This window comes from Natrix helvetica, assembly GCF_964273705.1.
Source record: "Natrix helvetica genome assembly, chromosome: 14".
NCBI classification, from domain to species: domain Eukaryota; kingdom Metazoa; phylum Chordata; class Lepidosauria; order Squamata; family Natricidae; genus Natrix; species Natrix helvetica.
The window spans coordinates 12,247,694-12,269,980 of NC_138564.1; the positions used below are offsets into that span (position 1 = coordinate 12,247,694).

A 22,287-nucleotide genomic window follows, 5' to 3' on the forward strand; every position below is an offset into this window, starting at 1 on the left:
AAGTTTATTTAAACTTTTTTCTTTATCATCCATAAGGGCTTAGTGAACAGTGTATTTCCTGGGTTGATACACAGTACTAATAACAATAATAATAATACTATTTAGGTATACGTAATCAGAATCTTTCGACTTCTAACATTTACCTATACATGGTAACTTTGATATACTACCTGAGAACCTGGCGTTGCCAAGGTATTTATTTATAAGGGGGAAATGTCCATACTAAATGTAATTTTTAATGCTGGATTTTCCTCCTTCCCAGAGGGAGCCCCCTTGTGGAGTACTGTGAAGACGTTACCATGGCAACTCCACTGCGCTGTACAGTAGAATCCATTTATGGCTGTACAGTAGAAGCCATCTTAAAGCACAACAGGCTGTATCTTAACAGAACACCTGCCCCCAAGGGGTGTTAGGGGTGTCTTACCCCCATAGTATTTGTCTCCAGAGAGTAAGTCATCTGTGTACCAAGTTTGGTTGAAATTGCTCGAGGTGTTCCAGAGTTTATGCTAGAACAGACAGACAAACATATATACATACATACAGACAGACAGACAGTTTGATTAACCAAACCATGGGAGGGAACCATGATTAACCAAACCATGGGCCCGAGGTTGCAAATCCCTGTATTAAAAGACAGAGTGTGTGCATTTTAAAACATGCATTGCATAACACTTGTCCTTCCAAATAGTTTCTCCCCCCCCCCAAAAAAAAACCCTCCTAAGTAGGTGGGCTAACTACATGCGTTCCTGCTCAGTCTCTCGTGTAAATACTAGTAGTCCAAAACTTACAACAGTCCATTTAGTGACTTTTCAGAGTGACAAGAATGGCTTGAGAGCAAAGGTAAAACGTAAGGTGCACACAGTAAAAGTATCATGTTTATAAGCACATAACTTAGGATAGTGATCTAGAGATAGAATTTTTTGTAAATAAGATTGTTACGAAAGATATGGACACCGATATGGAAAAGCTGTGTCTGTGTGATTGTGTGTCTGTGTGATTGTGTGTCTGTGTGATTGTGTGTCTGTGTGTATTTTTGTGTGTGTCTCTCTCTTTCTGTCTGTGTGTATGTGTGTCTGTGTGTCTGTGTTTGTGTGTTTGTGTGTCTGTGTGTGTGTTTTGTCTGTGTGTGTGTGTCTTTGTGTGTGTGTGTAGCGCAGGATTGGAGACTGGTTTGGAAAGTCGTCTTGGGCTCCTGGCACAGAACCTGCTTCTCTTCCTTCAGGTGCCCTCTCCCACTTCCAGCTCCTCCCAAAGGCTGGCATGACTCACCCATCACCTGATGGGACGTCTGAGAAAGGATCCGCCTTTCAGTAAGGCAACACCTGGCCAGGCGTGTTGGGGAAATCCAAAGGAGGGGAGTAGCCAAGAGGAAGCCTGCGGATTGGCTAAGAGCCGTCTGATGATTAGGTCAATGTGGGAGTCCCTTTTTCCAGGAAATGGATCTCTACTAGACCAGGTACAGAACAGAAGAAAACAGAACATTTTGGCAACATTTATGGGAAAGGAACTATAGATTAACAATGGCCACTTCTTATAAAGGACATTTACGTATCAAAGGTCTTATAGATGCCATTTACCACCTGCTGGTTTAGCTAAAATGCTTAAAAATAGGTCTAGCACAGGGGTCAGCCACTTGTGGCTCCTCCATCCCACTGCTGCAGCTCCCTGTCGCTCAAAATACGAGTCAATTTGTGATACCTGCTGGCACGCGATTTATGGAGCTTTTCGACCCCCCCCAGTAGACCAACCCTGGGTAAATCCAAGAAAAGAAAAATTTCAGATTGTTTAATTCAACTACATATGCCAGGGGTGTCCAAACTTGGGAACTTTAAGACTTGTGGACTTCAACTCCCAGAATTCCCCAGCCAGCCTGGGAATTCTGGGAGTTGAAGTCCACAAGTCTTAAAGTTCCCAAGTTTGGACACCCCTGGCATATGCTAATTCTGTGGCCGCTCAGGAAATAGTCAGGGTTTTATGGCTCCCTGTGGTGGTTTTTTTTTCCCCCTGTGGGAAACAGGTCCAAATGGCTCTTTTGAGTGTTTAAGGTTATAATACAATAATACAATAGCAGAGTTGGAAGGGACCTTTGAGGTCTTCTAGTCCAACCCCCTGCCTAGGCAGGAAACCCTATACCGTTTCAGACAGATGGCTATCCAACATCTTCTTAAAGACTTCCAGGGATTTCCAGCCCCTTCTAACCCTCTTCTTAGAATGAATTGTTATCACCTTGATGGGATCTTCCTGGACAAAGTTGCTCCCCATTTCTTTGAATCCATTTGAAAGGAGGCAGCTTGTCAAGTAGAATGGCGAAATAGGGTGGCTTGATGCCTTCGTGGGATCAAGGTATTATATCTCTGCTGATGCAACTTAGGTTTTGTCTTTGCTGTTTTGCAAACCCATCGTAAACCCTGATTTAGATGCGGCTTGCCATCACTGTCGCAACAAGCCCGCAACAAAAATTAGATCGAGGGCCAGGGAGGTGAGAAGGAGTAGCAAAAAAAAGTCAATCAATCAATCAATCACAATAGAGCTGGAAGGGACCTTGGAGGTCTTCTAGTCCAACCCCCTGCTCAAGCAGGACACCCTACACCATTTCAGACTAGTGACTGTCTAGTCTCTTCTTAAAAAGCTCCAGTGATGAAGCACCCACAACGTTAATTTTCCTCACTGTTAGGAAGTTTCTCTTCAATTCCAGATTGCTTCTCTCCTTGATTAATTTCCATCCATTGTTTCTTGTCCATTACTGGTAGTGACCAAGAGAGGCTCAGTGGCTTAGGATGCTGAGTTCGTCAGTCAGAAAGGTTGGCAGTTTGGTGGTTCGAATCCCTAGCGCCGTATAATGGAATGAGCTCCCGTGACTTGTCCCAGCTTCTGCCAACCTAGCAGTTCGAAAGCAGGTAAAAAATGCAAGTAGAAAAATAGGAGCCACCTTTGGTGGGAAGGGAACAGCGTTCCGTCCGCCTTCGGCGTTGAGTCATGCCGGCCACATGACCACGGAGACGTCTTCGGACAGTGCTGGCTCTTTGGCTTAGAAACGGAGATGAGCATCGCCCCCTAGAGTCGGGAACGACTAGCACACATGTGCGAGGGGAACCTTTACCTAGTGACCAAACCTGGATGAAATCTTGGTCAAACACTTACTGCATTTCAAGACTTAGTGAGATGGCTGATTTCCCGGCTCTTTGATGCTTGCAAATATGCTGTTTCTCTGTCTCGGCTTATCGTAATCCCACAGAAGCACACGCTAATCCATAAATATGCCGTAATTAATTTAAGCTGCTCGTTGTTTTAAGATGTTGCGTTGGGTAGTTTCCAAAGGCATGCAATTATTAACTGCAATGATATCTCCCCACATCATTTGCCAGGTTGCAGAAATAAATAATAACACTTTAATTTTTGACTTACTCCTCTTGTTTGTTTTGCTCTCAAGTGCCCGGGGCAGTTCCCAAGAAAATAGGAAAGCGATAAAAACGATAAAAGCAACACAGCAATAACAGGGGAAAGCTTCCCCCTCCCCAAAGAAATGAAGATGGCAAAACTGGGAAGCGTGAAAACTCAGCTTCTCAATAAAGGGACTTCAGGCAGCTTCTGAACTCCACTTGATGTGGAAAAATAATAAAAATTCGATTTTGGGTTTTACCGAGTAGATTGATAGATCTTTACAGAAACGGCTTGTTCATATGATCATGAAAAAGGCAAAACCTGTGATTTGATGTTTAATGCCATGTTTTACTATGACAGAGAGAGTTGGAAGTCAATGCTTCTCTTTCTTTCTTTCTTTCTTTTTCTTCCTTCCTTCCTTCCTTCCTTCCTTCCTTCCTTCCTTCCTTCCTTCCTTCCTTCCTTCCTTCCTTCCTTCCTTCCTTCCAGATTCCCCAGCCTCTGCATGCCAAGCGAGGCCTGCCTCTGTCTGCTACTAACTTTCCTCAAGCCAAAAACAGGATTTTTGGTGCCAGGCATTGGAATCGTTGTTGTTGTTGTTGTTGTTGTTGTTGTTGTTGTTGTTGTTGTTTCTTCTTCTTCTTCTTCTTCTTCTTCTTCTTCTTCTTCTTCTTCTTCTTCTTCTTCTTCTTCTTCTTCTTCTTCTTCCTCCTCCTCCTCTTCTTCCTCTTCTCCTCCTCCTCCTTCCTTCTTCTTCTTCCCTCTTCTCCTCCTCCTCCTCCTCGTTCTCCTCCTCCTCCTCTTGCTTCCTTCTCCTTCTTCTTCCTCCTCCTTCTTCCTCCTCCTCCTTCTTTCTCCTCCTCCTCCTCCTCCTCCTTTTTAGCCACTGTCTATCCACTGCAGGGTGAATGTCTCTTCCGCATGTTTCCAAACCCTTCGTTTCCGTGCTTTCTTTGATCTATGGCCCAGAGGTTTGCCAATCAGGTTTATGTGGGCATCTCAGGGTAATGCTATGCAGGCAAACCAGGACACACCTCCTCTGGGCCAGGAGGCTGTTAACCAGTGGAGCTGCTTGCTGCCAGACGCCATGGGTACTTCATCGCTGGACCTCCGAGGTCCCCTCCAACTCTGTGATTCTAGGATTCTGTAACAGTCTCTTCCTTGAGCAGGGGGTTGGGCTGGATGACCTCCGAGGTCCCTTCCCGCTCTGTGATTCTAGGATTCTGTATGATTCTATGAATTTACTCGCTGCTGGATTTGTTTTCAAACATTGCTCTGTGTTCAGCCAGCTGATTATGTGGCACTTTGGGGAGATAATAGCTGATAATGTATCAGCACCGAAAGGATTGCGTTTGGCCAGAAGGGACTACGGAGACCTTGGCTGATTATCCAACAGTTAAAGTGTTGGGATTGTTGTTGTTGTTTTTTGCAACATTGCATCATCTTCCTCCTCCTCCTCCTCCTCCTCCATCTCCATCTCCACTTTCCCTTCCCTTCTCCTCCTTTCTGCAAACCTCATTCTCTTCTAGCACTGATGATGTTACTTAGCTGGGTCATGAAACGTCTGCAAAAAAAAAAAAAACTATCAAGCTCATAGAGCACCAAGGACCCCACAGTCTTCCTCCTCCTCCTCTCTGCAAACCCCACTCCCTTCTAGCACTGATGATGTTACCTAGTTGGGTCATGAAACGTCTGCAAGAAAACAAGCCAACTCAGAGAGCACCAAGGACTTTACAGTGGTCTCCTCCTCCTCCTCCTCCTTCTCCTCCATCCCCACTTTTCCTTTCCTTCTCCTCCTCGCCGCAAACCCCCCTCCCTTCTAGCACTGATGATGGTACCTAGTTGGGTCATGAGTTGTCTGCAAGAAAACCACCAATGGCCCTTTATTTTCACCCTGAGCTACAAATATTCTCCTTTATTGGGACTGCTGATAAGCCTTAACAAAGGGCTCCTTGCAGGACAAACCACGAGGATAAGCAGGCAGCCAGATCCCTTACTCAGCCCCGGGACAGCCGGGGGAAGGGGGGGATGAAGGGTGGTGGGGTCAGGCTTAATCCCCTTGCAGGGTGCCCCACAATCACATCTCTCCTGGCTCGTGACAAGACGAGGGTCGGTCAGGCAAGAATGGTACCACCCAGGCTGACCTATGGAGTTGCAAGGAGTGGGGAGGGGGGCAGCAGCTGCCCCAGGAGGGGTGAGCTAATTAAATACATTTGTCTCTTTTGTCCAATTGTGTGCCAAAGCTCCTTTTCTCTCTCTCTCTGCCACTTAAAGGGGGCTACAGGGCTACAGGGCAGCTTCCTTGGGGAATTTGGATGTTCTGGGGAAAACCCGGGCCGGGGTGGGGGGAGAGGGGCTTATGAGCCCCTTTCTTCTCTGCCAGAATCAGAGCAACTTGGAAAAGATGCAAAAAGAGGTTGGGAATTTTTTTGGGGGGGGGAAGCACAAAGAAGAGTAACTCAGATGGCTGAGACGCTGAGCTTGTCGATCAGAACAAGTCGGCAGTTCGGCGGTTCGAATCCCTAGCGCTGCATAACCGAATGAGCTCCCGTGACTTGTCCCAGCTTCTGCCAACCTAGCAGTTCGAAAGCACGTAAAAAATGCAAGTAGGAAAATAGGAGCCACCTTTGGTGGGAAGGGACCAATGTTCCGTGCGCCTTCGGCGTTGAGTCATGCCGGCCACATGACCACGGAGACGTCCTCGGACAGCGCTGGTTCTTCGGCTTTGAAAAGGAGATGAGCACCACCCCCTAGAGTCGGGAACGATTAGCACATGCGTGCGAGGGGAACCTTTACCTTTAGTCTAAAGAAAATAAGAATTAGGGGTGACATGATAGTCGCATTCCGGTATTTGAGGGGCTGCCCCAAAGAAGAGGGGGTCAATTTATCTTCCAAAGCACCTGAAGGCAGGACAAGAAACAATGGATGGAAACTAATCAAGGAGAGAAGCAACCCGGAATGAAAGAGAAAATCAATCAAGAATTAATCAGAATAGAGCTAGAAGGGACTTTGGAGATCTTCTAGTCCAACCCCCTGCTGAAGCAGGAGAACCTAGACCAGTTCAGACAAGTGGCTGCCCAGTCGCTTCTTAAGAAGCTCCAGTGATGAAGCAACCACAACTTCTGGAGGCAAGTGGTTCCTCTGGTTAATTGTCTTTCACTGTTAGGAAGTTTCTCTTCAATTCCAGCTTGCTTCTCTCCTGGATCAGTTTCCATCTGTGGCTTCTTGTCCTGCCTTCTGGTGCCTTGGAGACTAAGTTGACCTCCTCTTCTTTGTGGGCAGCCCCACAAATATTGGAAAACTGCTATACAATGTCACCCCTAGTCCTTCTTTTCTCTAGAGTGGCCCTACCAGTGGATGATACACACGCAATATATGCACTAAACCCAAATCAAACAAATAACCTTTATTTAAATGTTTAGCGAGATTCTCCGTCGTCCAAGTCACAATTGTCTCAAAAGGTGCTTTTTTGAAGAAGCAACTGGACTTTCTGGGGGTTTTTTTGTCTTTGAAGACATTTCCCTTCTCCTCCAAGAAGCTGGAGAATTTCGTAAAAACTCCGTTTGAATTCCCTGCGCCGAGAAAATATTTGCAGGGGTCTTTACTCAAAATATCCCCCCTTGGCATTTCCTTGTAAGCTGAAAACAACCGGCTCTTGGTGTCGGGAGAATGATTCAGCTTATGCGAATTTCAGACTTTAGCGTGGCATGTCTCCAGCGAGAATTAAGGTTTTAGACGAGTATCCAGCTTGTCCTGTATAAAATTCTCTGCACTCTTTGGATAACTGAGAAGAAAGCATGTTAATTCTTCCCATGCCAAATAGCCCAAAATCTGTGTAGGCGGGAAGATGGATAATCTCTGGAGTATTAGCTTTGTAATTCTTCCACAATAGGAATTTAGTTCACTGATGCTGTTTTCCCACAGTGACTTAACCCATCGTTTCGTTAATCATGGTTCCCACAGGGCCTTAAACCATTGTTTGGTTAATATATTTGCCTGCCTGTCTGTTTGTCTGTCTGTTCTAGCATAAACTCTGGAACACCTCGAGCAATTTCAACCAAACGTGGTACACAGATGACTTACTCTCTGGAAACAAATATTGTGGGGGGTAAGACACTCCTAACACCACTTGGGGAGGGTGTTCTGTTAAGATACATCTTGTTGTGCCTTAAAATGGCTTCTACTGTACCGCTGTTAAATGGCTTCTACTGTACAGCGCAGTGGGGTTGCCATGGTAACAGTTTCACAGAACTCCACAAGGGGGCTCTCTCTGGTAAAGGGGAAAATCCAAGATTAGAAATTACGATTGGTCCAGACATTTTCCCCTTATAAATAAATACCCAGGCAATGCTGGGTTATCAGCTAGTCATGAATAAACAACAGCCAAATATTTAATAAACAATGAATCAGGGCTCACAACCCAGATTGGATGAGGTTTCATCGGGGAGACTGCTGGATCACCAACCAGTCAATCCCACTTTGGGTTTAATTTTATTAATCTGAATACAACGCATTTATGGTGGAAAAATTGAATTGGCAGGAAGGGCAAATCCTGCCTTAAAAATAGCAAGAAAAATCGAATGATAACGTTTCTCTCTCTCTCCCTTTCTCTGAATTACTGGTATCTTTATAGAGTTTATAGAGTCAGCTGTGTTGTGAACCTCCAACACCAACAGGTAAAATGGTCTCTGTTTTGTTTTGACGGAGGTCCCTTTAGCAGTAAACAGAGTTGGAAGGGACCTTGGAGGTCTTCTAGTCCAACCCCCTGCTCTGGAAGAAAAGTCTATACCATTTCAGACAAATGGTCGTCCAATCTCTTCTTAAAAACTTCCATTCACAACTTCTGGTGGCAAGTTGTTCCACTGATTAATTGTTCTAACTGTCAGGAAATTTCTCCTTAGTTCCAGGTTGTTACTCTCCTTCATTAGTTTCCACCCGTTGCTTCTTGTTCTGCCCTCAGGTGCCTTGGAGAATAGCTTGACTCCCTCTTCTTTGTGGCAGCCCCTGAGATATTGGAAGACTGCTATCATGTCTCCCCAGGTCCTTCTTTCTATTAAACTAGACATACCCAGTTCCTACAACCATTCTTCATAAGTTTTAGCCTCCAGTCCCCTCATCCTCTTTGTTGCTCTTCTCTGCACTCTTTCTAGAGTCTCCACATCTTTTTTACATCGTGGCAACCAAAACTGGATGCCGTATTCCAAGCGTGGCCTTACCAAGAAATCTCTTTCCCTTTGGTGGCCAGGTTTGGTGGCCACGGTCTCCACATCAATGGAGAAGGGATGCCCAGTAGGCCAGAGGTTACTTCCAGATGTCCTGCAAAAGCCCAAGGAAGCTCGCGCGAGCCCTTATCTTGCGCTTATCACTTGAGAGTGGCGATTAAAGCAAGCTGCGGGGTTGAAGTGGCAGGAAAACAAACATCAGTGGCAGCGCCAAGTCCAGAGTCCAGGCCTTGGATGTGACATGGCTTTTGTGTTGTGGTCCTCAGCATCACCTGAGGATGTCATAAAGGTCTCTGTGTTGCCCCATCACTCAAAACGAGACGGGAGGATCTTGGAATGCTGAAAATGGAATCTGACCCTCGTTGCTCCGTCCAAGGAGGGGGTAACTTTATGGCTGTGGGAGGGAATTGAATGCAAATCATATTCTTCAACATTATTCTATGGAATAGTTGGAAGGGACCTTGGAGGTCTTCTAGTCCAACCCCCTGCTTAGGCAGGAAACCCTATACCACTTCAGACAAATGGCTGCCCAATCTCTTCTTTAAAATTTCCAGTGTTGGAGCATTCACAACTTCTGGAGGCAACTTCTGTTCCACTGATTAATTGTTCTCACGGTCAGGAAATTTCTCCTCTGTTCTAAGTTGCTTTTCTCCTTGATTAGTTTGCATCCATTGCTTCTTGTTCTGCTCTCAGGTGCCTTGGAGAATAGCTTGACTCCCTCTTCTTTGGGGCAGCCCCTGAGATATTGGAAGACTGCTATCCTGTCTCCCCTGGTCCTTCTTTTCATTAAACTAGACATACCCAGTTCCTGCAACCGTTCTTCATATGTTTGAGCCTCCAGTCCCCTAATCCTCTTTGTTGCTCTTCTCTGCACTCTTTCTAGAGTCTCCACATTTTTTTTACCAAAACAAAGGAGTCGCCAACTGAACAAGGAAAGATTCAACCTGGAAATAAGGAGGAATTTTTCTGACAGTGAGAACAATCATCCAATGGAACAGAAGTTGCCTTCGGAAGTTGTGGGAGCTTCATCCCTGGAAGTTTTCAAGAGGATTGGACTGTTATCTGTCAGAAATGGTATAAGGTCTCCTGCCTGGGTGTGAGGTTGGACTAGATGACCTCCAAGATCCCTCCCAACTCTCTTAATCTGTATTTGTATCTTTCAAGCCAGTTTCTCCTTCCTCTCCTCCATATAAAGATACCAGTAATTCAGAATAAGCATTAGAAGGGTTTCTGTCTCGCTGCTGCCACCTGGTGGTCACTCACACTTTGACAGCCCAGAGACCCTCTGCCGAAGCAAGGAACAGCTAGTAAAATCCCTTTTGTAGTTATACAATCTCTCGGCGCTACAAGTAGTCCTCGACTTACAACAGCTCACTCAGTGACCATTCAAAATTTCAACGGCACTGTAAAAAAGGACTTATGACCTGTTTTTCACACTTATGACCACTGCAGCATTCCCCAGGGTCACATAATTTATATTCAGATGCTCGAGAGATGATTCACTTTTGGGAGTCAATGGGGAAGATGGATTCACTTAACAACCGGGTGATTCATTTAACAACTAATACAGTATGGATATTGGCATTAAACTCAAAACATTCGTGCTTATGTAAAAAGTTATTTTCTTTTCCTGGGCTCCAAGATCACCGCAGATGGGGACGGCAGCCAAGAAATCACAAGAGGCTTGCTCCTGGGGAGGGAAGCGATGGCCAATCTAGGCAGCAGACTAAAAAGCAGAGACATTCCCCTGCCAACAAAAGTGTGTATAGTCAAGGCTTATGGTTTTCCCAGTTGCAATGGATGGCTGTGAAGATTGGACCCTAAGGAAGACTGAGCGCCAAAAAATGGAGGCCTTTGAACTCTGGTGCTGGAGAAGACTCCTGCATTGAGTCCCTTGGACTGCAAGGCCATCCAACTGGTCAGTCCTAGAGGAGATCCACCCTGACTGCTCTTTAGAAGGCCAGGTCCAGAAGAGGAAACTCAAATCCTTTGGCCACCTGATGAGAAGGAAGAAGGACTCCCTGGAGAAGAGCCTCATGCTGGGAACGATGGAGGGCAAGAGAAGAAGAAGGGGACGGCAGAGAAGGAGGTGGCTGGATGGAGTCACCGAAGCAGTAGGCGTGAGCTTGAATGGACTCCAGAGGATGGGAGAGGACAGGAAGACCTGGAGGAACGTGGTCCATGGGGTCGCGATGGGTCAGACACGGCTTTGCAACTAACAACAACAAGAAAGTTAGCACTCACCCCTCTCCGAGAAGGCAGAATATGCCTCTTAAAAAGGCAGAATATTACATTTCCCCTCAAAGAGAAAGAGAAATCTTAAGGGAGACAGAAATTCAGAGCCACAGTTCCCTACCCCTAACCCCCACCCCCAAGCAGATACTAGGCGGAGGCCAGCTTTTAGAATTACCGATTTAGTCATCCATTCAAAACAGGATACTTTAAACAAAGGCAGAATTAGGTCGAATGGTAGTGAGAGAAGAGAAATATATCCATTGGAAAGTTGCAGGTAATAAGGCCTGGGAATGAGCTCGGAGGCCTCACTGAACGCAAGTTTTATCATGGCAAACATCATGGGCAAAAATGGACCAGACGTATTTCTAATGTGCTGACTTCCGTGCCGCATCTTCTGCCAGGTATGGACTTGTTGGACGGATATATTTAGAGCAGGAAGGCTGAGACGGTGGGGAATGAGGAACTGAAACTCATAAAGGGCCGAGAGCCTCAAATGGACACGGGTGTTTGCAGAGAGTGACGGTTGGTAAGGAAGGAAGGAAGTGAAACGATGGAATGCGTCGGTCAGCAAAAAAAGAAGGCGTAAGAAATGTGACTTGAGATGAGAATGGACCCCAGCTAAATCAGCTAGCGGTACCTGAATACACTTTGTCAGTGGATCACAAGCTTCCTAACAGACAGGAAGCCAGGCAAAATCACATCACATACCTGTACAATTAGCACAGGAGCCCCCCTGAAGCCTCTGGAGCACGAAAAACCGGCCCTAAGGGCAAGCCGGATGTTCAAGAGCAGACTTCCAGTTTGCTCATAGGGCCGTTTTTCACCCTCTGGAGCCTTCAGGGAAGCCTCCGGAAGCCTCCTAAAGGCTCTGGGGAGCAAAAAATGGCTCTATGAGCAAACCAGAAGTCCATTCCTGAACTTCCGGTTTCCCGTAGGGCCAGGGAAGCCTCCGGAGTGCGAAAGACGGACTCAAAAGAAGGTCAAAGTCAGCTGGCCAGTGCGCACTGGCCAGTGCACTTGCCCTAACAAATGGCTCCTCGCCATCATGGCTATATACCAATGACTGCATCTCAAACGATCCATCTGTTAAACTACTGAAGTTTGCAGATGATACAACCATGATTGGTCTCCTTCGGGACAACGATGAATCCCCATACAGATGGGAGGTTGAACAATCTGGAACCGAATACACACAAAACCGTAGAAATGGTGGTAGGAGAAATCTTCCCGATATACTGCCATTTGTCAGGAATGGTGTAGGGTCTCCTGCTTGGGCAGGGGGTGGGGGTTGGACTAGATGACCTACAAGGTCCCTTCCAACTCTGTTAATCTGAAATTTCCTTACAAGATCAGCGGGAAGGTGGCTCCTCCATCCGCTCTTCCTCTCCTTTTTACCCAAGATCATCAAGGCATGTGATCCTGCCCACCATTAAACCATCTTTCCAAGCAGCCACCCTGCTTCCAGTCTCTTTCTTCTCCCCACTTGGAACTGAGCCCAGAAAGACATTTCTTCCAACAGTATAAATCCAGCCCTTGGATTTATTAAGAGCATTTATACATTTACCAGAGCCATTAACCGGCGGAACTCCCTGCCTCCAGAAGTTGCTTTATATTTATAAAGCAATCATAATACAATATATTTACATTATGAAGCATCCCAACATATATCCTGCCATTTGTCAGGAATGTTGTAGGGTCTTCTGCTTGTGGTGGTGGTGGGGGTTGGACTAGATGATCTACAATGTCCCTTCCAACTGTTTGTTCTTTCTTTCTTTCTTTCTTTCTTTCTTTCTTTCTTTCTTTCTTTCTTTCTTTCTTTCTTTCTTTCTCTTTCTTTTTTCTTTTTCCTTCCTTCCTTCCTTCCTTCCTTCCTACCTACCTACCTACCTACCTACCTACCTACCTACAGCTTCCCTTCAGAAGTTGTGGGAGCTTCATCCCTGGAAGCTTTGAAGAAGAGACTGGATTGCCATCTGCCAGAAAGTGTGTAGGGTCTCCTGCTTGGGCGGAGGTGGTTGGACTAGATGACCTCCAAGGTCCCTTCCAACTCTGTTAATCTGCCATTTCCTGCAGCCGGCCTCCGTAGGACATGATCAGCGGGAAGGCGGCTCCTCCAGTCCGCCCCTTTCCCTTCCCTTCCAGCCCCTTCTCAGCCTTCCAAGCGCTGCCCGGCTCCACCCTCCGTCTCCTGCCGGGGAAAACGAAACTGATCCGCAGAGGAGGAGAAGCCTCTGCCCTTCGCCGGAGGGTTGCATTGGAAGTCCGCCCTGCAGAGGCCATGGGCTCCCTCGCCCACGTCGGATCGTGGCAGCTGGACAAGTTCCACCAGGACCACCTGCAGTCCAACGAGGACTTTCTCCGAAAGGTGCGCGGAGCCATTCATCTCATCTGCGAGTTTCTTAAGACGCGCTGCTTCCAGGATGCGCCCCGGAGTGGCATTAAGGTGCTGAAGGTGGTGAAGGTGAGAAGAGGATGGGCAGGCAGGTGCCTAGGATGGGGCTGTCCTGGCCTGGAGGTGGGGGTTTGGGGTGGGGGGTTGTCTTGAAATATTCTTATATATTCTTATATATTTTTTGTCATTTGTTAACCAAAGTAGTAGATCCTTTGTATTTGAACTGGATTATGTTGTCAGCTGGTCTTCGCAGGCACTTGGAGTGTCCGAAAACGGCCCAAAAATCCAGGCCATTTTCCAGGCCATTTTGGGAGGGCAAAAACAGCTGAGAAATGACATGAAAACAACCCAAAAAATAGCTGAAAATGGCCCCAAACGGCCCTGAAATGGCCTGGGTTTTTTGGCCATTTTCAGGCCGTTTTTTGGACCCAAAACAGTCTGAAAACACCCTGAAAAACAGCCTGCTTTGGGGACCGTTTCCAGCACTATGGCGCCTGCAAAGACCAGCTGGCCAGAAACCAGAAGAGCAGCTGGCAAAGGCACGCATGCCCACAGAGGGCTTTGCGTGGCACCTGTACCATAGGTTCTCTAGGACAGATTTAGGATGTCCAAAGTTGTTAAGTGTCTAATCTCCCTGCATTTTGTCAAGAGAGAGAAGCATTGCTGGAAATAACCATCTAGCTGGCACTGCAGGACTGGCCCAACAGCTGCCAGCCTAAGTGATCCCTTTAAGAAGCCATTCCTGGTGACTTCATGAACTCATCCCCCTTGGATGACAACAATATGCAAGAGATTTGCAACTAATTATTATTATTATTTTGTAATCAATCCTAGAATTTCTCCCATCCAAATAGAGCAATTAATTAGACTCTGAGGAGGTCGGGAAGTGGGTTTTCCAGTGGGCATGGTAGATCCCTGTCAGAGTTTGTCGCATAAAGTCAAATCCAGAAAGCACACACAGATAACCGATTCAGCAGGATTCATTGACTTCTTTATATACATACCAACACATGAGCAAATGGGCATTATATATGTTTATGGGTGGGTAAGAGGTAATTTACGTTTTGGGGTATTATACTGTACTGTGTAGTTTTAGTTTTGTAAGATTTATGTTAGAGCACAAATGGAGACCAAAGGGAATATGTAATATGAGGAATAGGAAAAAAAAAACAACTCTACAGAGAATCATTAAAACTTCCCAGAATATCACCGGGCTCCAGCTACCCACCCTGGACGACATCTTCACTTCTCGCTGTTAGAGGAAGTTGCATAACATTCTCAGAGACTCTTCCTATCCCGCTTATGATCTTTTTTAGACTGTTGTCTTCTGGCAGAAGATACAGAACAATTAAAACTCAGACCACACGCCTTCTGAATAGCTTTTATCCCAGTGGTATAATTGCACTCAACAATGAACTAAAGGGCCACCATCAGTGAGCTGTTAGACAGTGTTACTTGGTTTGTTGTGTGGATGTTGGGTGGTTTAGGGGTGAGGAATTTTTTTGGTGGGTGGGTGGCTGTTTGGGGATTGTTATGTGTGTTGGGCCTGGTCTCTGGGTGTCATGTGAACTTCGTTGTATGTGTATACTGTGTATATGCGGGATCGTATCCTGCCCCATACATCCCTGCGACCAATTCGCTCTCACAGGGAGGGACTTCTCCGGGTGCCGTCCACCAAGCAATGCCAGAGGGCGGCACCGAGGGGCAGGGCCTTCTCTGTGATGGGCCCAGCCCTCTGGAATGACCTCCCCCCCCCCCCGACATCAGGACAACAACCGATCTCCGCTCCTTCCGCATGAAACTCAAGACCCACCTGTTCCGACTAGCTGGCCTGGCTTGAATTATAGCTATTCTAATCCCTCTGGATACAATTTTAAATTAGGTTTGACTCTGGGTGTTTTAATTGTTTTTTAATTGCTTTTTGCTGTTTTAATTAATTGATTATTTATTTATTGTGTGTGTATAATGCTTTTTGTATATCTCCTCCTTGTCCTTGTCATTGTCATTATGTGTTATGTAGTAAATTGTACGCCGCCCCAAGTCCCTTGGTGGAGAGGGTGCAGCATATAAAAATGATTAATAAATAAATAATAAATAAATAAAAATATACGTACAATGACAATAAAGTTAAGTAAAGATGGGGAAATCCTTGAAGGTAGCAAAATGGAATGCACATGGCTTGGCGGGGAAATATAAACAAGCAGGAATTGAAAAATCAATTAACAAAGAGAAAGTAGATATTGTATTCTAACAAGAAACACATCAAAAGAAAGAAGGGGTGGATTTTGCATGCCCCTAATATAAATCAAAGAGTTTTATAATAGGGTAATAGGGTACTTAAAGAAATTGAAGAAGTCCAAGAAAAAGGTTATGTGATAATGGCAGGAGATTATAATATGGTCCTGGATAGCGGAATTCACAGATCCAATCCATCAAAAGCAGAAATAAAGTATAATAATTTAAGAAAACGTATTCATAGAAATAGACTCCAAGGAGGTCGGCAATTGGCTTATCCAGTGGGCAAGAAAGACCCTGGTGCCAAGGGCCCTGGGGAAAAGTATATTATAGCAGGAAAATTGTTCTGTGCCAGGCACAAACCAAATCGTTACTACCTCCCTCCTCCTCCCAGGGGATGGCAGCTGCATTTATTATGGGTATCTCTTGGAGACTCACGACGGGAACCCCTCCCTTTTCCCTTTCCCAGGGCGGATCGCTGGGCAAAGGCACCTGCATGAAACAAGGGTCCGATGCCGACCTGGTGCTCTTCTTGAACATCTTCAAAAGTTTCGCAGACCAGGAAAAGGAACGGAAGATGATCATTACCGAGTTTGAAAGGCAGCTCAAGAAATGCCAGAAGTCTCTCAATCTGCAGGTTTCCTTTCAGCAGTCGAAGTGGCCCAACCCACGAGTGAGCCAATTCGAGTTATGTTCAGAAGAGTCAGAGGACTTCTTTGAATTTGATGTCCTGCCGGCCTACGACCCCCTAGGTGGGTATTCTACCTGAGCAGGGAAAGCCCACCCTTCCCCCCGCCCCAAGCTATGGTTGGGCAGGGAGCACCAGAGCCAGGGAGACCACTGAAGCTGTCAGCGTTCCAAATATCATCCAGAATTAAATCAGAGTCCAAGGCAGAGCTTCCATCAAAATTCCAATTTAATAAGAGAGACATGTTGGTACATACTGTGGAAACCCGAATCTGAAAACTGCCTGGGTTTTCCACCCAGTTGAAAGTTCAAAACCTTGCCCCCGCACCCAACAAGTCCATCCCATGGTCAAATCTTCGTCTGCCATGCTGGCATTCCCACCCATCCAGTTCCCGTCAGGTGCAGAGGTGCGGAGGCAAAAGATGCCCTTGGGCTTCTAGAAAGGAATGCTTTATTTTGACAACACATTCTGCTCCTTACTATTCCCCCTCCCAATTACCTCACTAATGAAACAGCATAGTAAAATAAGAGAGAGTGTGGCAGGCCAAAGATCCTTAAAGGAATATGCCTGCAGGCCTGACAGGCGGCCTCTCCTCTAAAACAGGGGCACCCAATCCCGAGGTTGCAGCCTGTTTGAAAACGAGCCGCGGGAGAGATGGGCAAGCATGCAGATCAGCGGTGTGCTCCTACCGGTTTGGACTGGTTCAGCCGAACTGGTCGTGGTTTGGCGGCCTGCGTAGCTGGAACCAGCATCGACCCAGCCCTGCCACTTTCTTTCCGCCATTATTTCCAAGGAAGAGAGAACGTGGGTGAAGTCTTTCTGGGTGGGAAGGGATGTCCTTAGGCACATTTCGAGAGGGTTGGGGGTGAACGTTGGGGTGCCTTGCACCCTCCTGGCTTCCTCAGTTTCCCTGCAGTCCCAGTAGAGGATCTCGTTCCCGGAAAACCCGCCTTTCCGAAGCAGTTGGAAGTTCTTTTTTCCACGGGAGACATCGGGATAAGATTCTCTCGTCTACAAAGTTGGTGGAGAATTTCAAAGGCGCTTTTGAGGCCCGGTTGAATTTTCTCTCGACAGGCCATTATCAACGCACCAAGCCCGACCCCCAGATATACGTCGATCTTATTCACTCTGGCCATCGTGGAGAGTTCTCCCCCTGCTTCACGGAGCTGCAAAGGGACTTCATAGTGAGCCGCCCCACCAAGCTGAAGAGCCTCATCCGCCTGGTGAAACACTGGTACAAAGAGGTCTGTGGCCTGGAGAATGGAATTCAGGGTCCCAATTATTGGAATCCGGTCTTCCAACGAGTAGGGGTTTGTTGGAGGGTTGTTGAGTCAGCCTTTCTTAGGAAACACCGCAGCCCCACCTCAGTGCTTTCACAACTGCACTGATTCACTTCACAGATGTGGCGAGAAAAGTCGTAAAAGGGGGCAAAACTCCCTTAACAAATTTCTCACTTGGCAAAGTACCGTATTTTTCGGCGTATAAGACGCACCTTTTTCCCTCAAAAAAAGAGGGTGAAAATCTGGGTGCGTCTTATACACTGAATACCTCATTTCTGGCCTGCTGAAACCCCGCCCTCTTTGCAAAAATGGCCGTGCAGAGCCTTTAGGAGGCTTCCAGAGTGCTCCTGGAGTCTGGAGAGGGCAGAAATGAGCAAAAAACAGACCAATTTTTGCTCGATTATGCCCCCCCCCCCCGCCTCCAGGAGCACTCTGGAAGCCTCCTAAAGGCTATGCATGTCCTTTTTTTGAGAAAAAAACGGGCCTGTTTTTGCAAGGTCTGTTTTTTTTAATTTGCCTCTTCAAAATCTTGATGTGTCTTATACTCCAAAAATACGGTACCATATTTCCCTGAAAATAAGACATGGCCTTATTTTCTTTTGACCCCTGAAATAAACACTTGGCCTTATTTTCGGGGAGGTCTTATTATTTTTGAGGTGCAGGAGGCGGCGAGCATGGTCACCTCATGGCTGCTGCTGTGTTGCAATATTTTCGGGGAGGGCTTATTTTAGCGCATGCCCTCAAAAGCCCCAATTAGGCTTATTATCCGGGGAGGTCTTATTTCCAAGGAAAAGGGGTATAAAGTAGTCGAGGATAGATTGTCTTTCGTCGGTCTTCCTCATTCAAATACTACGGGGAATTTTATTTAAGCTGCCTTTCTGTGTAACCCAGGTGGAGGAAAAGTCATTCCCCCCAAAGTACGCCCTTGAGCTACTAACTGTCTACGCCTGGGAGCAAGGAAGCAAACAGAATGACTTCATCACAGCAGAAGGTTTCCGGACAGTGCTTTGGCTCATTGAGCACTACAAGGAGATTTGCATCTATTGGACAAAATACTACGATTTCGACAATGAGATCATCAAGCGGTATTTGCAGGACCAGCTCCGTAAAAACAGGTCAGTCTCCACCTTGGATACCAAGAGAGTTGTTTGATTTTATTTCAAAAATCAGTAATGACATTTGTCATAGTGGAGAAACTCCTGCAACAACGGCTCCTAGCGAGTTTCATATTGGAGTAAAATGCAAACACCTTTTAAGCACCTTTGCTTGCCTTATGCGTCAATGTTTCTTCTTCTTTTGGAGTGGCGAGAGCAAAACAGCCGTGAAACAAAGAAGAGTGTGTGTGTGTGTGTGTGTGTGTGTATGTTTGTGTGTCCCCAAACTTCCCTTTCCTTTCTAGCTTGACTTTCATCTGACCTAGGAATACCATTTATGAACCTGCTGGCCACTAGAAGGCAGCAGAGAGACACATGACTCTTTGCTGCCACCTATCTGGAGCGTAGTTGTAAAATGATAGATCCACCAAGTGAAGTTCATGGAAAGTACTTTCAACGGGGCCTGAACTCATGAATAAGTGTTGTCATCTGCCCCAGCCTGCGCATAGGACTATAACTTTCTTTGTTGGACTTCAGGCCAGTGATCCTTGATCCAGCAGATCCAACCGCAAACTTCGGAGAGGCAGAAGGCTGGGATCGGCTGGCCGAAAAGGCGAAATCTTACGCTTCCATGAGTTGCTGTCGGAAACCAGATGATTCTTTGGTTGAACCCTGGGATGTGCCGGTGAGGAAAAAAGAACGGCAAAGTTGCATTTTTGCTGGGTTTCTTCGGGATAAGATGCCAGGGTGGCATAGTGGTTAGACGGTGGTACTGCAGGCTACATCTGCCGACTGCCGGCTACCAAGAGTTCAATCCTGACCAACTCAAGGTTGACAGCCTTCCATCCTTCCGAAGTTGGTAAAATGAGGACCCAGATTGTTGGGAGCAAGATGTTGATTCTGTAAACCACTTAGAGAGGGCTGTAAAGCGGTATATAAGTCTAAGTGTTATTGCTATTGCAGGCTTACTCTGCCCCCTACCAAGGGTTCCATTCTCAGAGGCTCAGGCTTGAGTCAGACTTCCATCCTTACGAGGTCAGTAAAATGAGGACTCTGTAAACCTCTGAAAAATAAAATCAACGGGGAAGCTATATTCACTTAATGATGGTGTTGTTAATTTATCAACTGCGGGGCTCACTTAACAACTGTGGCAAGGAAGGTCATAAAATGGGACAATGGGCTCACTTAACAGTTGCCTCGCTTAGCAACATAAATTTTGGGCTCCCTTGTGGTTTGAAGTCTGTGTATACTGTAATATCAAAGAAATGGTAGAACAGAATCATTAGAGAAAGGAGGAAATGTGAATAGCAAAAATTAAAATGTTTTTTAAAAATTATTTTAAATCATTAAACTGAATTGTTGAATTGTCCTGCAGTGAGCTGGCCACAGCCATTCGGTACCAATAAAGGAGGATCTTTGTAGCTCAGGGTCGTCCTTGTTGCTCTCTGAACTTGGTGGTTTTCTTGTAGATGTTTCACAACCCAGCTAGGGAACATCATCAGTGCTAGAAGGGAGTGGGGTTTGCGGAGAGGAGGGGAAGAAAAGGGGAAGTGGAGGTGGTAATGAAGGAAGAGGAGGAGGAGGAGGCCACTGTAAAGTCCTTGGTGCTCTCTGAGCTTGGTAGTTTTCTTGCAGACCTTTCTTGACCCTACTAAGTAACATCATCAGTGCTAGAAGGAAGGTGGGGGAGGAGGGAGAAGAGGATTGTGGCGTCCTTGGTGCTCTCTGAGCTTGGTGGTTTTCTTGTAGACGTTTCATGACCCAACTAGGGAATATCATCAGTGCTAGGAGGGAGTGGGGTTCGTAGGGAGGGGAAGGAACACTGGAGTCCCCAATGCTCTCCGAGCTTGCTCGTTTTCTTGCAGACGTTTCATAACCCTACTAAGTAACGTCATGAGTTGGCCACAACTGGTAACAGCAAGTTGGCTGCAGCAAATTACCCCCTTTGGAGTTGGAGGGATGAGGGTAAAGGAATGGATTTCCCGCAGACTTCCAGGCATCAGCAAATAACCAAAGGTCCGTTTTTGTGTCTTTTCCAGCTGGCACAGGAGGGGCCTCAAGAGGAAAGCTGGTGCACACTGTTATGAAGAGACCCCCACCGTGGATCTGAAACACCGGGGTGGAAGCAGCTGAATGGCAACGCGCTTTGGCTTTTAATACTACTTCAGGAGCTTATCTATATATATATGGGGAAATCAAGGATGACGTACCAATCTGGAATGTGATTGATGGGACATGATTTGAAAAGCCAACTTAGTTTGAGGAACCCAGGATATGGAAGACAAGCCATCATTCATCCATAGTGGGACAGAACGAAATCCAGCTTAGATTTGCATTTGGTGGCTTCCGATTGTAGTCACGCTTACTTTAGGTTGGTGTGTATTTTACACATTCATGTCCAGAAATTGCAGGTAAAGGGGCTGACTTTAAAGGGAACATATGATGCTGTTACTATAGCTCAGGAAAATTGGGCACAGCCTGGAGAGGAATTGTGGTAAGAAAGACCAGGAGCTTATGAAATTCACACTGGGTAAAATTTTTGTCAGGTAGGTAGGTAGGTAGGTAGGTGATAGATGATAGATAGATAGATAGATAGATAGATAGATAGATAGATAGATAGATAGATAGATAGATAGATGATAGATAGATGATAGCTAGATAGATAGATGATAGTTAGATGATAGATAGATGATAGTTAGATGATAGATAGATAGATAGATAGATAGATAGATAGATAGATAGATAGATAGATAGATAGATGATATAGATAGATGATAGATAGATAGATAGATAGATAGATGATAGATAGATAGATAGATAGATAGATAGATAGATAGATAGATAGATAGATAGATAGATAGATGATAGATAGATAAACCTTTATTGTCATTTTTTACTGTGGGAACACTGCCAATATTAAAATGAAATTCTGTGGCCTCCTCTTAAAAGTGGACACCTATATTACAAACATATATAGATGCTATAGGTGAATTAATCACTGTCCATCTCAAATAGCAGCTAAGCACAAACAGGCCATGGACCTTGGTGAATCGATTTGAATCTTCTTCCTTTTATCTTTGTTAGATAGCGAGATCCTTGCTTGATTGAAGGGTTAGTGACAAAGGGCTCCAGCTACTGAAGGGAGATCAAATTTTGTCGTGCATTTACACTTCCTATGATATTTTGCAGTTGCGGTTATTATTGTTTTTTTGCTATGCTTTGTTTAATAAACATTTTCAGCTTAGGTTGCATTTACGCGTTTATTGTTTCCGAGGCCACAAATTTCCTGGGCATATCGTAGCACTGGCACTCTTCAAACCCTGTCTGTCTTTGCAAGCATTTTGGGCACGAGTTTTAAGGGTGGGGTAGACATTGGGCTTTGTTTTCTTTCCCCTGGCTGCATCAGAGGCCAAATTTTTCTTCAGCCCAAATGGAAAAAGGGACGCTGGGACGAGATTTGGGGTGGAATGTCATGCTTAAAAATGACATTTCTTGCTCTTTTTAACAATCAAGAGCTTTTTCACACAGAAGAGGAAAAATCCTGTTGCAGCGGTCAGAAAAATGGGTACCTCGGAGGCCTTTTATTTATTTATTTTGACCCCAAACATTTTCAGCTTGGATTGCATTTACGCTTTTGTTCTTTTCGAGTCCACAAACCTCGGGCGAACCAGCAGGGAAAAAATGCTCGGCCAACAGTTTCTGCTAAAAATCCAGAAAATTAAAGTTCTTCCTTTTCCTGTGGTTCACTTGAGTGACTTTT

General features: G+C 45.8%; 1 protein-coding gene across 1 annotated transcript; it reads left to right on the top strand.

Moving 5' to 3' along the window:
- Positions 1-12,927: 12,927 nt before the first annotated feature.
- Positions 12,928-21,771, top strand: OAS1 (2'-5'-oligoadenylate synthetase 1; the record flags this gene model as incomplete). Its single annotated transcript, XM_081966536.1, has 7 exons — positions 12,928-13,299; positions 15,935-16,217; positions 17,228-17,397; positions 18,325-18,548; positions 19,065-19,212; positions 19,491-19,562; positions 20,567-21,771. The coding sequence occupies 7 exons, from the start codon at positions 12,928-12,930 to the stop codon at positions 20,612-20,614; spliced, it is 1,317 nt and encodes a 438-aa protein (XP_081822662.1). The 3' UTR covers positions 20,615-21,771.
- Between the last annotated feature and the right edge of the window lie 516 nt (positions 21,772-22,287).